The sequence below is a fragment of the Oryzias latipes genome, chromosome 5 (genome assembly GCF_002234675.1).
Source record: "Oryzias latipes chromosome 5, ASM223467v1".
Taxonomy (NCBI): domain Eukaryota; kingdom Metazoa; phylum Chordata; class Actinopteri; order Beloniformes; family Adrianichthyidae; genus Oryzias; species Oryzias latipes.
In genome coordinates this window covers 9,725,992-9,742,441 of record NC_019863.2, presented here as the reverse complement: position 1 = coordinate 9,742,441, position 16,450 = coordinate 9,725,992, and the positions used below count along the sequence as shown (strand labels likewise).

Genomic DNA, 16,450 nt, shown 5'->3' with positions numbered 1-16,450 from the left:
CATTTCTCGGTCACACAGAAGATCACAAAAGTTTGGATTTGATTGGAAATGTGAACGGCCTTGCAATAAAATCTGATTTTTTCCAAAAATTGGAATTGAGCATTAAGCCCTGCAGTGTAAACGTAGCCATAGATTACTCAGCTCATGTTGATAATGTCATTCTTTTTTAAGTATTGTAGACATTTTTGTTATATGTTTTTATTTTCCATCAATGTATTCTTTGTCTGCCAGTCGTTTAGTTGGTGTCAGTATTTGACATAAAGACAGCAGGTAATGCAGTTTAACAGCTGCACTTTATGAGATCAAAAAATAAACAATAGATCATTTAGAAAAAAAATCAGCATGATGTTTTTTACCAATTTCTTTAGAGTAAAAACGTTAAATATATTGGTGCTGCTGGGTTAATGTTTCAGATCAATTTACATTTAGAATTATTTGCTTGATTGAATTATTTTACTCTAGTTTCAATAAGGACTGACAGATTTTTTATATTTAAGGCACTTTAAGCTTCTTTTCTTTATAAGCCTATAACAGGGTTTCTGTGTGGCAAAATAAAGTTAATATTTGTCGAAAGTGGATTTATTCTGCTTTTTTTCTTTTGTTAATTTTAAAAGATACAATTTCAGGTATACTTACACAATGTTTATAGATACTGATCTTATTTATACTCACCGTGGCGAGAGTGTGGGTGGTGGGTGGGGTTGTGGGGGGCACGAAACATTTTCTTTTTCCTAGGGGGGGCCTTGCAAAAATTAATTGAGACTCACTGCCTTAAGGGCTGGTGTCCAACCTGTTTTCCAAACAACCTGCTATTGAGGCTCTCTATTAGCTAAACACACCTGATCCAGGTAATCGGCAGTGTAAGGTAGGATTTCAGGAAAACCAGCAGGAGGCCAGCCCTCGAGGCCTGGGGTTTGACACTCCTGGTCTACACTGATGTGTGTTTACGTTGGTGTCTGTTTAAAGAAGTTTGTTCTGAAGGTGAAGTCTCTTAACTTTCTTACTGTCTTTAATCAACCTTGACAGGATATCCCCTGCATTTACTATTTTCCACAAAACTTTGAAATGCAGTGGACAACAGTTATGTAAATATGCTTAAACACTGACAAAAGATCGCTTGAAGATCGTGTTGTTCAGGGTTATTTACTTTTTTTGCTTTTTTTGGGGGGGGGGCAAGAGAGATTTTATGACGAACAGAGCATGCTCTTGTACTGTAGAAGAGTGCGTTAAACATTTAGCAGGGAGGCACACTTACCAGCATATTTGATGCTGTTTTAAACCCACTGGACATCCAACAGACTCAAAAAAAAGTATTTCCTATAGCTGTGGGAGAGGAAATAGAAGCCAGGCGAACAACCCAGTTTGTGTGGAGGACTAATTTGCAGTTGCACGTCACATATCTTCACGTTGGAACCTGTACCTTACTAAAGCCAGGTCAATCCCATAATAATTAATAAAAATTGCCACAGCAATGGGTGAGATTAGAACAGGGGAAAATAGATTAGTGTTCTGCCAGCATCACACAGACCCAGCTAAAAAACTCGGACATGGTCACTGTTGTAAACTGATCTGTTTGCAGAGCTGACTGTGCAGCGGACTCACTGAGCGGGTGCTTGTGTTCTTTTTAAAAACAATTTGTTTACTGTTCCAAACTCCATACAGCTTTTGTTTAAGCTGTGTTCATTATGACCCTGCACCCTATCCCTGAGCAGCATAGGCTAGTCAAACAAAACTCAGGTAAAGTTGTTGCGCTTGTTGATTATTAATTCATTGGAAAAGACCCTTGATCTAAAGGAGGGAGGTATCACCTGAAAAAGAGCTGTGATGGAAAAAAGAGATCCAGAGAAAGAGAAATAAAATCCCATTACATTAAACCTGTTCCGTATGAATTTAAACAAAGACGAGTGCTGGTGTAAAGGTAAATTAGATTGAAATTAGATAGCCTGTGAGAGCATGATGTAGCCTCTTTACGAAGTCCTTCTATCAGCCATGCATCCAGATGTCAGCATTGCCATGCAGAAGCGGTGTTATCAGGTGCAATCCAGGCCAGCTGGGGAAACCCAGTGACGCATTACGAGTGACATAATGCTGCGTGCTTGTTAGGAAGGGAGAAATGGGGGAGCAGCTGTGAGCACACATTGTGGTTTCATGTAGAAAAAACAAAGGAAGTAATCTGGATAGAAATCACGTAGCTTTGTTTGAAATATTTAATTAATGCTTTCAGATGAACAAAACACAGTTTTTTCTGCTAAAAAATGACTTTCATTTAGATTTGTTGGAATACAAAATAGTGATTGCTTCATAGCCCTTGAGACTTTTTTTTTTTGCAATCTAGTGGTTTTCATTTTGTTCAGTGTGTTTTTTTTATTAAAAATATAAATATTTTTAATGTACATTTATTTATATGAAGTGCAGGCTGGTTTTATTTTAGCTACAGTACATAATTTATCTGCTAAAATGCGAACGCCAACATTTTTCTTTTTTTGACATGTCCTTATGTTGTAACATCTATCCATTTTCCTCACCCGCTTTATCCCTTTTGGGGTCATGGGGTTGCCAGAGCCTAACCTGGCTACTGTTAGGCAAAGGTAGCATACACAATGAATAGATCGCCAGTCTGTCAGAGGACCACACACTCACACACCGAAAGATACATGTAGGGACAATCTAGATTAATCAATCAACCTATGTCACATGTTTTTGGACTCTGTGAGAAAGCTGGAGTGTCTAGAGAAAACCAACACATGCACAGAGAGAACATGCAAACTCCACACAGAGAGCGTAACGTTGGGATTCTCGTTGAAAATTAAAAGTACTAATCACTGCGCCATTATGCAGCCCCCGCCCCAATATTGTAACAGACTTCTAAAATATGTTTAAAACACAACAAATATTAGAAACTAATTGTGTAAGCTAATTATGTAAATAATATTGTTCAGTTGTCACACCAAACAAGAGACAAAGGCTGGTTTAATGCCTTGTTTTTACTGCTACTGTAAGCCATAGCTAACGCCAACAACAACAACAGAAAACCTACTAGACAGCACCCCTTTAACCCTTGTGCTATCTTAGATGACCCCACCCTTACATTGACGTGTTCTCCCTACCATGACAAAGGTGGATAGAGGTGGAAAGATTTCATGTAATCCATGGACACCAGCGAAGATGACAAATCATTGAAGAAAAAAGGTTCAGCGCACTGTCTAGTGGGTCTAGATGACCCATCTCCCAATGTTAAAGTGCCTAGGATAGCACAAGGGTTAACAAAATACTGCCAGGTCCTGCAGGGCAGCCCAAATAGACCTGCACCCACTCTTTCTAGCAATCCATGTCCTCACAGAACACAGTAACTAATGTGATTGACTGGACTCACAACAGTCAGAATCAATAACAATCAGAATGAATGAACAATGAGTTCATTCATTCTGGGCACCCTTTTGTACTCGACAATTAATACTGTTTAAAAAAGGTGATCAATTTAAAAAAAAAAAAAATGAGAAAAGTCTAAAACATTTTCTTTCAGTATCCCAGTGAGCCAAAAAGGGACTTGTGGGTTCTGAAAATGGATGAATGGATTTTTCAGAATTAAAACATTATTTCGATTTAATAGAAATAAAAAAAACATTTTAATGAAAAAGAGAAATGAAAATCTGATCCATGAAATAAAATGTGAAAATTCTTTTCAAAAATGATTTTTGAACAGGCATTTCACATGGACAACATGATCTGACCATTACTCTTTTCAGTGCTCTGCATTTCAGTTTTATCTGATGCATCACAACAATTAAAGGGACAATTTTCTATCAGTAAATTTTGTTTTAAGCCACCAGGAAGTTCTTTAAATAAAGAAGCTAAAGATATCTATGCACACACACCTTTCACTGTATGTGGAGGTGGATTAAGTCAAAGCATAATTCCCCTCTGAGCAGAATTATGTAAGAGAATGCAGATGTGTGGTCCAGCATGACTCAAAGTGGTAATTAGAGGTGGTATGTGTGGTTTGAAAGTGTGAAAAGACTTGAAAAAGGTTGGAAAAAAATAATATAAGAAAAGGATCAGGGAAGAAGAAGGGAGAAGAATTTTAACCAACAAAAAAATTAAATCACTTGTTTTAACTTCTTAATGATTTTCCATTTGAAGTCCCACTCTATTGTAAAAGGATTCCCAAGGGTCTTTTAATTGTGATTTTGTCATTTTTAGTCAAAATGAGAAAAAAAAACCTGTTGTTTTCTAGGACATAGTGTCTTCAGAGCAGCAATACTTCATCAGAAATTTGCCTCTGAGTTATGTGCTGAACAGTTGGTATGGAATAAGTGCAACCCCCTTTTCTTCATCATCAATCTGTTTACACGCTCTCCCACTAGCCTACCCCCCCTTACAACCCGAAGATAACATTAGCGGTGCAACAAAAATGCCAACCAGTATCAGAGACAAAACTTAGCTTTTTAATGTTTACTCCGCACAAAGACCGCAAATTTGTACGCAGGGTTACAGACAAATGAACATGGTGCATTCAAAGTCCAAACAAAGGAGCTCAGAAAAAGGCTTGGCATATATACCTTGCATTTGCATATTCAGAACCTCATTCGATGGATCATGGTGTGAAAAACCCACCCACAGACTGTTGCAGGCTAGATGTTCGAAGGTCAGAGCACCTAAAGTGTCAGATCTCTCTGAGGTTATCACAGACATTTGCCAGAACGCATACACCAGAACACACAAAGATGAAAAAGGGAGGATGTTAAAGGAATGTTTGCGAGACAATAGTCTTGGTTGTGCTCTGTCTGGAGTGTAATATAATTTTGAGATGATAATACATAGTGAATCGAGTTTAAGCCATTAATGTGATAAAAAGTAAAAGTTAGTGTAATAAAATGTAAAAGGGAGTTTCTAACTATTCTGTCTCTAATCACTCCTAACACAGTATCAGATGTATTCAGCCGCATAGGTTTGAGCCAGATGCCAGTGCGGACGAGGAAACCAAAATGGATCTATTTTTTCTACAAGCGGATGCATCAGAACAGAATGAAGTAGATAGCTTGTTGCGCGCCGACTGTAGCACCTATGTCAAAGCTACAAGCTTTTTTTAACAGCATTTTTTCATCTGATCCTGATTCTCAACATTTTGAATAAGGAAATACTCAGAAATGCAAAAAACACCATGCAGCAGTAAATGTGCCATACCAACTAATGACAATGTCAGGATGTGATGTATCAGACATCTCTAATAAATTGTATCTTTCTTTTTCCTCCTCTCTCAGGTCTTCTAGGTGTCCAAGCTGATCTGGACAAGAGAAAAGAAATATTTGGTAAAAACCTCATACCTCCCAAAAAGCCAAAAACCTTCCTCCAACTGGTATGGGAAGCCCTGCAGGATGTCACTCTTATCATTTTGGAGCTTGCTGCCCTAATCTCCCTGGGCCTTTCCTTCTATCACCCCCCTGGGGAGAGCGGCGGAGAAAGTGAGTGGAAAGCTCCTGTGAATTTGATTTTTTTCTTGTTTGTTGCAAACACTTACGTAAATACACAAAATCTTGGGTATCTTCACTACTGCACATATCACTAAAAGGCTGCAACTCTGCCAACCCCTTCTCCTCCTGGGGGCATCACTGATACTGTGAGACACATGTTTGCCCACATGCTTTCTAATTGCAGAGGCAGGTCACACTTTGTGACATGCCTCCAGAGGTCGTGACTCATCAAGCACAGGGCTAGTTTAAATGTGTGCATGCACATCATGACTGTGTTAAATGTGCCTAAGAAAGGTACCAGGAACGTTAATGAAGTGTTGAGTAGAGAAATAACCTTGAGCTCTCAGGGGCCATACATCAGCTTTGTGAGCCGTGAAACAGGAAATGAAGACACAGACCATATCAGGGTGCTGAGTCAGCAGCATTACTCATTGCTTCCAACTTTATCACAGTAATAGAAGTCATTTTCACCACCAAAGGGTCCAGTCATCATTTTCAGGCGTTTAATAACGCTGTTAATGGAAGACTTAATCATCTAGCAAAAGGAGGTCAAAACCACTGTCAGAATGTTGTTAAGGAATAATCTCAATTTTTTGAGAAGAAAAGAATATGCCATTCGACTGCTAAAAATGATGGAAATTGTGTCTTTATCATGCTGTTTCCATCTTATCTGGATTAATATGGGATTTTTTTTGTTTATTAGATGCACAGTTTTATTTTAATTTAATGAAGTTTGGGCTGCACAGTGGCACAGTGGTTAACGCTCTTGCCTCACAGCCCCTGGTTCAAGTCCTGGCTGGGGGACCTGAAAACAGAACATCCATGGGGGACCTTTCTGTGTGGAGTTTGCATGTTCTCGCCGTTCATGCGTGGGTTTTCTCCAGGGACTCGAGCTTCCTCCCACCGTCCATAAACATGCTTCATAGGTTAATTGGTTAATCTAAATTGTCCAAAGGTATGAATGTGAGTGTGCGCGGGTGTGTGATTGTGGCCCTGTGACAGACTGACGACCTGTCCAGGAGGTCCCCTGCCTTTGCCCGCAAGGCAGGGGATAGGCTCCTCGAAAGGGAAAAAATGGATTAGGGTAATGAATGAAATTTAAACAAAAAATCAACACCAGAAATCCGTAGGGACCGCAATGGCCGCGCCATAGGGCGCACCACGTTATAAGGCGGACCGGCAATGAATGGTCTATTTTCAAACTTTTGTCACATAAGGTGCACTGAACTATAAGGCTGCAGTTAGGCTTTATTAACTGCATTGACATTAACTCTAGAACTACACATTACCCACAATAGTGTATTCACAATACCTGTAACTCCCAACCATGTTTGCAAAACATGAAAAAACCCAAAACAAAATGACTGATAATGCTAAAACAAACACTACTGTGTCTACGCTAACTACCAACCTTGTTAGTAACACGTAAAAACAGGTCACCATCACTTCACCTGGTCACAACTAAAAGGTTACACGTTAGTTGTGTTAGTGTAAAATAACACCCAAACTTGCAAATCATGACAAAGTAAGATTGACATTTTGAATATGGGCGGCTGTGGTGCAACGGAAGGGCAGTCGACCCATGATCGTAAGATTGCAGGTTCGATTCCCGCCTTGCATGCCCATGAGTCGAAGTGTCCTTGGGCAAGACACTGAACCCCACCTTGCCTCTGGTGGTTGGCGGGCGCCTGTGTTTGGCAGCGGAGCAGCCACCAGTGTGTGAATGTGTGTGTGACTGGGTGAATGGGTCCGTGACCGTAAAGCGCTTTGTCCTTGTAGGAAGAAAGGCGCTATATAAGTATACGCCATTTACCATTGACATTTTGAATACCGGTACCTCTAAAAATTGCTTCAACATCAGTAAACACAACCAGAAATAAGTCATATTTATGGCGCTCCGGATTATAAGTTGTACTGTGGATTTTTGAAAAAATAATAGGCTTTTAAGTGTGCCTTATAATGTGGACAAAATGACAGGTGATCGCACCTATCTGCTTTGATTAATCATTAAAACTAGAATATCTGGGTAAAAGATGTGAAAATTGAAACAGAAGTATTAAAAAAGTTAACATTTAACATAAAAAAATGTAAAAATAGAAAGAAGCAAACTCAGGAAATGAAAAAAGAAATCACAAAGTTCCAAATTCTTTTTTTGTTTTTTGCCTGTCTCTACATTGGTTCCACCTAAGGTCATCATTTTTATTCAGGCATTCAAAAGGTAACATGAATGCATATAAAATATATTGATATAAAATCCAGAATCATAAAAAGAACACAATAACAGCAGAAAAACTCCTCTGTTTCAAAAGATAACCAGCTTTAATGAGAGAAAACAAACAGAAAGATTAGTCAGCATTTGGCCTCAGAGATATTAATTCCGGTTTGAGTTGAAAAGGGGACATATTGTATTACAGATTCCTCTTCACTTAGTCCAGAACTTTTACATTATTTAATCCTTTTACAAATTTTCCATCTGTCTTTGTCAGGCCTGGATGTTCTGACTTTTTCTAGACGTCATGTCCCTTTTCAGGTTATCACTGTTCAATCATTAGAAAGATGAGGAGAGCGTATTGAAACAAACTGGTGATATGTTATAAAGAAAGTACATTTGTATTTGATCAAAGAGACATGTACATTAAAATTGTAAATATGTGATTGCTATATTTTATCTTGAAACCCTGTCTAACAAATGACGCCTTTGTTTTGTAGTGTGTGGATCAGCTGCAGGAGGAGTGGAGGATGAAGGAGAAGCAGATGCTGGATGGATTGAGGGTGCCGCCATTCTGTTATCCGTTGTGTGTGTGGTCATCGTAACAGCCTTCAATGACTGGTCTAAAGAGAAACAGTTCCGGGGACTACAGAGCCGCATTGAGCAGGAGCAGAAATTCCAGGTTGTCCGTGGCAGCCAGGTCATACAGTTGCCCGTAGCTGACATATTGGTGGGGGACATTGCACAAATCAAATACGGTAGGTAATACGTTGTTCTGGCTATCGATTAAAAGCCAAAACTAACTTTTGTGACTTGGTCAGACAAAAACATTCTCACCATTTTGATCTCAAATGTCAATTCTTCTGTTAAAAATTATGATAGTGGTCTAAGTTAACATTAGATGTTATGGCCAGAGTAGTGACAGACAAAGAGATAGAAAAATAGAAAAAAGCTCCATCTTTAGCTTTATCTGCCCAGTGGGGGTGAACCACTCCCCTTTTTTTCTTCTCCTATTGCTCTTTTATGGTTTTTTAACAATTGCTCCATGGTGCAGCTAAAGCTAAAGGTGAAGATAAAGATTTAAAGATTTTACCCTAGACCTGTCCTCTGATGTCACAGCACTCCTATTTGAAATTACTAGTTGAATCACTCTTGTTGACTTAAGTAACCCCAAACTAAATTAAGCTAAATGTGATGTTTTGTAAGTGTATTAAAATGTACTGACTTTTGACAAGCAACAATCTTTGACTCAAACACATAGATATAATCACTTTTTAGGGATTAGCTGTCATTCTGCAGCTACATCTTTACATGCAAACCACACATACCTAATGTAGGCTCTTCTAACACTTTCCATAATACAAAACAGCAGCATTATAACCATAGCAAGAAGTTCTCATGCTAAAAAAATAATCTGCAATAGCAGAAAGAAAATAAGCTGTTTGTCTTGCTGCAGGTGATCTTCTTCCAGCTGATGGAGTGTTGATCCAGGGTAATGACCTGAAGATTGATGAGTCATCACTGACCGGAGAGTCTGATCACGTCAAAAAAGCTGCAGACAAAGACCCCATGCTGTTGTCTGGTGTGTTTCAAGCTCTTTATCTAATACAGTGTGCATTTTTTTCCTGTGATGTTTTCCTGTTGTAAAGTTTAGTACTCTAGGAAAAGAAAAAAAGACGTGTTTTTTCAGGCATCCTGGTACAATTTTGTCTCCATATTACCAGGACGGTGTATTAATAATACCAAGAATGGATTTTTATTATAATAATTTAAGTGAAAATAACTTAAAATATTATTTTTAATTTAAAATAGTGATACCAACTTTAGCTTATCTTTTAATGTAAATGAGTATGTGTATTTGTTTGTTAGACATGAGATTAGAGTATCCATGACAAAAGGTTATTCATCATATGTCTCACAATTTGTTTAAAGTAAATGACAATAATGATTCATTATATGCAACTGTAGGTTTCTTAAAAAATTCAATCATCACCGTTAGGAGAAGTGTAGGTTAGTCTGATTACACGTCTGGAAAATGTTTCCAATGGTTAATTAGCTTTGAGCCATCTTTCTACCTACTTTAATTAACCTCATATTACCCCCATGCCCTTTCTCTCCTAAAGGTTAATGATTTGCTGTATGTTTAGATTTTGCATATATGGCACAAATTCACAGATGTCAAAGTTAGTCTAAAATAATCTAAAAAACATCAAATGTATTTTTTTCCTCTGTTTTTCTTTGATTCACAAATGTGTCATTCGGTCAGGAGTTTTAGTTAAACATGTATACATAGATTTAGCCTCTGTTTTAACTGTGTTGCTCAGTTGCAGTCATTATATTTGCCAGAATAACCATTCTTGCTCTGGTTCTTACTGTTAATCCTGACTTTTTTTCCTTATATTTTGTTCTATAAAGCAAGTTATTCAAGTTTTAAACTGACCAAACAGATGCCTCAATGAAAGTGTGTGGTGTCACATCATAATGTTTCATTGACAGATTCTCCATAGCCTGCTTTCAAGTGGTAGGGTTGTGCCCCTCCAACAGTCTCACTCCTGATTAGCAAGAGCGGTGACCATAGGAATGATGGCTAAGACTGACTCGGACCAACACGGCGACGCCCATATTGTGAAAAAACGGCGACTGAATTAACTTAATTTCACTCGAGCTGGAAGAAAGCCATTTTCAGTCGAGGACGTCAAACTCATTGTGTCCAGTTCTCATATACAGTCAATGGTTTTGACACACGTTTCATATACTGGATAGCAATAATAATTTACAAGTTTATTCTTTTAAAAATTACAATTAATTTTGATATCACTACTGTTGGTATCAGTCAGTAATGCTAATATTTTTAGGTGTTTAACCAAACTCTATTGAGAACTTTGGTACTGGCTCTTTCTCCATTACTTTGACGAACACCAATCGTTTGGTCTGTTTGTGGTCTTTTGGCATAATGCTTTAAGCCAAAGAGAACATGAATAGGAATAGGACGGAAAGTGCTGCTACGAAACCCATAAAATGAAAATGTATCTGTAATGTCTTGATTTATCACTGCTATTTGCCCCAGGAACCCATGTGATGGAGGGCTCGGGTCGCATGGTGGTGACTGCTGTTGGTGTCAACTCTCAGACTGGAATCATCTTCACCTTACTGGGAGCTGGTGTGGAAGAAGAGGAGAAGAAAGAGAAGAAAGGTAAAAATAATAAACCCTTAGTTCGACATTTTTCTTGGCTTATCGGATAAGCCTTCAATTGTTTTCTTTTGACTTGAATGTTATTTTGGTTGACCAGGAACTAACCAACTGCTGTATTACAATAGCTGAACGTGTTTAGAGTGTGTAAGGCTCATTGTTTAATGTTGTTGTTTTTAAATGTCTATTTGCCTGGAGTTTTTTTGTGTTTGTTTGTTTAATGATACAAAATACAAATAAATGGCACATACCTGTTAAAACCTGAGAAGAAAATACTACCTATACTCTAACTGAAGACGTATGAATGTAATCTGAGATAAGTATTGTTGTCTCAGATGTGAGCGACAGTACTTAGTTCTGTAGGTCTCTGTACATCATTGTCCTTACTCTCTTACTGTTCCAAATTCACCTCGAAGGAGGGGCAGTGGAAGACGGACACCAGAACACAGGTACAGTATCACTTTTCTCTGAACCCTGGAATTGTGCTTGACCCCCTCTGATTATTGTAGTGATTCCCAGCAAATCACTATGACTTTTCCAAAGCCATGCACCCTTGTACCTCTTTAATTTCTATCTTAAAAAGAGACATCTTTTTAAGTTCTGAACAACTTATTTTCTTAGTGTATTACCTCGTCTCCCAATAGATTAACACTGCTCGCATCAAACCTTTTAAATCACATCCAGCATGTTTTAGCAACAGACTCTCATACATGTACCTTTGCTGTATATAATGACATAGACAATAGCGCGAAAGCAAAATGACAATGATCTAATGCTTTCAAAACATTACATCAATCAAAAAAAAAAGGTCTCTCGATTACAAATTCACTTCTCTTTTAGAATTTGTAGAAAACTTTGGACATGCATACACATTCTGCTGTTTAAATAATAATTGCTAGTTGCAAGAAGGACCCAATTTGTCCTTGATTGTTCTCAAAAACCTTTCCTCTTCGTATGACGTGCGCTGTAACTGAAACTGTACTGCTTCAGCAGTTTTGCATTTGCTTTGCATGACCTATAGGTTTAACGACTGTCCAATTTATCCGACCGAATGTAATTATCTCAAAGGATCGACTACTGAAAGTTTAATGTGTACTGTTAAGGTGCAAAACTGGCACAATTCTGTAAAAGTGAAACACATCACTCCTTGTTACCATGTAGTACAGTCATTGAATTTTTGCATTGCAATAATCAAGACATCAAGGACAGGTTTTTTTCTACTGGAACTAAACATCTAAATCTTTTTACCGATACCTAAAAACAAACAAAAAAATGTGTCTTGCAATTGTAAAAAAGTAAAAATTCCTTTTCAAAACAAGTTAAAAATATAAAATCCTAGATGTGCATCCTTTTTGTTATTTGATAAAAATCTGACAATGAAACTTGTACAATTTGATTCCTTGAAATAAGTTATGATATCTTTTTTAGAACAAAATAATTCCTAACTTAACTATAACGACTCATATTTAGGTAGGTTGGTCTGGTGATTAAAAATAATGTGTCCTAAAATAATTATGTATTTCTCGATTAAGACTTTAAACCTTAAAGTAAGATTGTTATTACAAACTTTTATGATAAAAATGTCTTAACTACACATTAATGCACACACACAGTTAAAAACAGACACTAATTAAACAAGACCTACTAACATTTTTTGGATTACATTTTTTACTTTTCTATTTATGAGCAAAAAGGCAGTTATTCCATATTCTGGTACATTTTAAATAAACTTCGAAAAAGAATATGACAGTTTACTTATATTTTCTATAGGAACAAATACTAAGCATATTTGATGACATTTAGTGGCCGCTGAAAGATCTCACTGCTAATTCATTACAGGGGAATTACAGGGAATTTAAAAGTAATTTCTCCATTGAATAGTTTTTCATTGTTTAATCATGGTTTTGCAAAGATTAACAACAAACTAACATACAGTTATCGTAATTTATACAGTTGTACTTTGTAAGTGCCAAAACCAGTTTTTAATTTATCATAAAAAAATTCTGTTTCAAGGTGATATTTATGAATTTTGAACATTTCCATAACCTGTACAAAAATATAAAGATGAACATGTCACACTATCACAATGTAGTTACTAGAAGGAACTGCTTTTCCAGAAGAAAATCCAGGGTTGAATGCCATAATGCTGAATGAAAATGAAGCCTAAAGGGTAGCAATTAGCAAAAAAAAAAAAAAGAAAGAAAGAAAGACAAAAATGATTATAGTTGACCATAAATAAAGAAGTGAAAACATCACAATAACAAAAAATATATTTTTGGGAAAAATGCTAGTGCCAGGTATAGAACCAGCGAGCCTCTACACCAAGGATTCCCCATGTATTTTAATAGAAGCAAAAATCCTGGAAATCCTGGAATATCTTGAAAAGTTCAAGGATTTGGAGGACCGAAAGTCATAGCTGGAAATAGCTGAAAGAGCTGAAAATTTTAATAGTTGAATGGTTAAAATAGCTGAAAAAATTGTAGGACTTAAGCACCAAAAAATGGCGGAAGATACAATTATAAATAAAGAGAAAAGGGAAAACGATGGCTTGAATGCTTTATAGCACGTGTCAAACTCAAGGCCCGGGGGCCAAATGTGGCCCACCATGTCATTTTACGTGGCCCGCGAGAGCATAAAAGTTTTTAATGTCTTAAAATAAAAATTTTCTTTAGTTGATAACATATTATTTATGTGTAGCTGTAATTATTCAATGTTTGCAGGTCTTATGTGTGTATAAATTGTTGTCATCAAACCACCAGTTGGATGCAAGGCTGTTTGCAGCCTTTTTCTGTAAAATGTTACACGTGTCATACATGTTCTTTCTCGCTCAGTTTTATGTTATTTTTTTTTATTCACTTAGACACTTTGATCTTTCATTAATGGCGTTATGTGGGTTTAAATAAGGGGACAAAAATGAAAACGATTTATGCTAGAGTAACAACCAAATATATGTTTTCTATGAAACTGTAATTGTCTCTTTAAAAGGTTATGATAAATAAGTAATGAGCTATTTAACATTAAGGAGTAGTTACATTTATTTTTCATTACATTTAGTCACATGTATAAGATATATCTGGCCCTTTGAGGACAGCCACTTTGCTGATGTGGCCCTCAGTGAAAATGAGTTTGACACCCTTGCTTTATAGCATTCAACCAATGAATGTAGCATAGTTTCAATCAATGTAGCATATTTTCTGTCTTTTCTCAATTCACACTGTATTTAAAAAAAAAAAAAACACACACACGCACAGTGTAAAAGTAAATTTGGGTATTTAAGTTCAATAAGTAGGCTTAATTGGGTAAGTTGTTTTTGAGAAATAGTGTTTCCTTTAAGCCTGCTCTAAAACCCCATGTATGCAGAGTTCTTGATTGTTCTACCTGTTCCTTTTTAAACTCTGTTTTTTGACATTTAGCAAAGTCTGTTACATCATTTAGGTCACAACCTACACAAACACATGTTTTTGTTCCATAAAACACACCCACAATAGTTTTCATTTACAGTCTGCTTTAATCTGCTTGATTTCTTGTGCTATAACCATGTTATTTCTGTTCACTGTCTTGTACGTGCTTGTGGTTGGGTGGGCTTGTGTGTGTTTGTGTGTGTGGGTGTGCGTGTGTTATTGTTCATTTATGTTCAACCCTCATTGCTACTGGCTAGACTGCTCCCATCCCCCTATCCATCCCATTGCAACTATAACCACGGATGGGGCTGCGGGCATTAATGCCACAGGCAGTGCCAACTTAATTAATGGTAGGTTGACAAAACGTCTCTGACCTGTTTCTGTTTTGACTTTTGGTTCCTCCTACATCTCCGACTGCCTCCTTGCCTCCTCTTATCATCAGCACACACCTTCTGCTCAGTTTTTCCTTTGTTATTTATTCATTTTTTACTGTTTCCTTGATGTTAGTGCATGCTTGTTTAGTTTCGGAAGTCAGTCTTGTGTTTCTTGTTGTATTGTTTCCAATCTTGGATAAAATGAATAAAGACACCATTAAAAAATTAATGTACATTTTGTATAAAACTAAAAAGAAAGTGCCCCCTAAAGATTTGCTACGGCTAAATCCCCACCAATTCCTTTTTTGGTTAAGTTTTCTGTACGGTAATTTAAAGGGCCTGTTTTCCTGTTAGCATGACAAGATACAGAAAGATTAACTTCCTTCATATTTGCGCTGGTTTTCTTCTTGTCTTTGTCTCCTTGACGAAAATCCCCCAGAGAGTTTAGACTCAAGACCGCCGGGGCATAATTTACTCGATAATAGTGACCTTGTGCTGTCCCGGTTTAGAAGACAGCAATATGTCAGGTCCAGCTTTATTGTGACTCCAGGGAACTGACTAATCTGGAAGTGGGGATAAAATGACCCTGCTCCAGTTTGCTGGTCCTAGCTCTCCCTGAATCAATTTAGCTTTGATATTCCCACTCAAAAACCCAACAATCTATATCAGAAGAAAGGGTTTCAAAGGATAACAGCATCACATTTTCAGGACTAAGGGTTTTTGATTTATTCTGTTTCTTAATTTGATGTCTTACATTGTACTTGTCGAAAAAAGCATTTTACTTACACTTCAAGACTTTTTGCCTTTGTTCAGATTTGGATTTGTTGTTTGTTTGTACTTACACAATTACTGCAGCTCTGTTATAATATAACAGCCAGCCATAGAATTGCCAGTTGGTTTGAATGAACTTTTTAAGTAAGTGGACTTCAGTTGAGCAAATACCACGTCAATAATGAAGTATTAGCACTTAGCTTTCAGTATTTCTCCAGTTGTGAAGCCTCTCCACGTGAGGAACTCTTCCTTCAAGTGCTCCTTCTTTCCTTCTTTCTTTCTATATTCTCCACATTTCACTTCTGGTTTCTTTTCAGTGCGTGATCTTGCACGTGTTTCCCAAACTGCATGCTGTCTTGTTTGTGTGTTCTGTATGTGTGAATTTTTGGTGTAAATACCTCCTCTGTCAATGTTTATCTGCTGTCTTATTCTCTTTAATCAGATGATAATTGGGCATATAGGATTTATATTGCATGTAGGATGATTATGATTATAAGAAAGTCTACAGGAGTAGGAAGTTTTCAGTGTTTTATGAAAGCTGTGACATAATTGTAGTTGATCTATGCATTTCTATTCCAAGGACACAGGGGCATAACTTTTGATTACTACTTACAAAACCTGCCACATGTTAGTGCAGATAAATCACCATATAAAGAATAGTTTCGGCTTTTACCTCTTTGAGAGTGGATTCAATGTAAATGTTTGTGAAAATATTTTTTATGTGACTGTCACAGAGTTGTTGTATTAAAAGTCATTTTCCTGTCTCCCTATTTGTAACTTTTGGCTTTTTTTATTGTTTGTGCCATGTCTGTGGGGATTATTTGTTGACTCGTCTGCCTTGGCTATTTTTGTTGTTATGGTCTTGTATGTCTTCATCATAGGTAAAATGCAAGATGGCAATATGGAGAGCAACCAGATTAAAGGTAACCAAATCATATGTTTCACTCTCCCCCGACATCTCCCTCCTTCTTTTTTTTTCTCTCCTTCGCCCCTTACATTGTATGGTTCATGCTCTGGGTCACAAGCAGGTGGAG

General features: G+C 37.1%; 1 protein-coding gene across 13 annotated transcripts in view; it reads left to right on the top strand.

The window, feature by feature from the left end:
- Window positions 1-16,450, top strand: part of atp2b2 (ATPase plasma membrane Ca2+ transporting 2) — a 144,097-nt gene that overhangs the window by 85,549 nt on the left and 42,098 nt on the right. For 8 of the 13 annotated variants that reach the window (XR_002873277.1, XM_011474843.3, XM_020703152.2 and 5 more), the window contains 7 exons: window positions 5,262-5,462; window positions 8,181-8,438; window positions 9,137-9,262; window positions 10,748-10,873; window positions 11,287-11,319; window positions 14,529-14,621; window positions 16,298-16,339. Coding sequence is in view for 12 of the 13 variants with exons in the window: in XM_011474843.3 (XP_011473145.1) it covers window positions 5,262-5,462; window positions 8,181-8,438; window positions 9,137-9,262; window positions 10,748-10,873; window positions 11,287-11,319; window positions 14,529-14,621; window positions 16,298-16,339 (879 nt within the window). In the remaining variant the exon portion in view is untranslated. The remainder of the gene's footprint in view (window positions 1-5,261; window positions 5,463-8,180; window positions 8,439-9,136; window positions 9,263-10,747; window positions 10,874-11,286; window positions 11,320-14,528; window positions 14,622-16,297; window positions 16,340-16,450) is intronic. The other 5 variants (XM_004068654.4, XM_020703155.1, XM_011474845.3 and 2 more) reach the window with 4 other exon arrangements.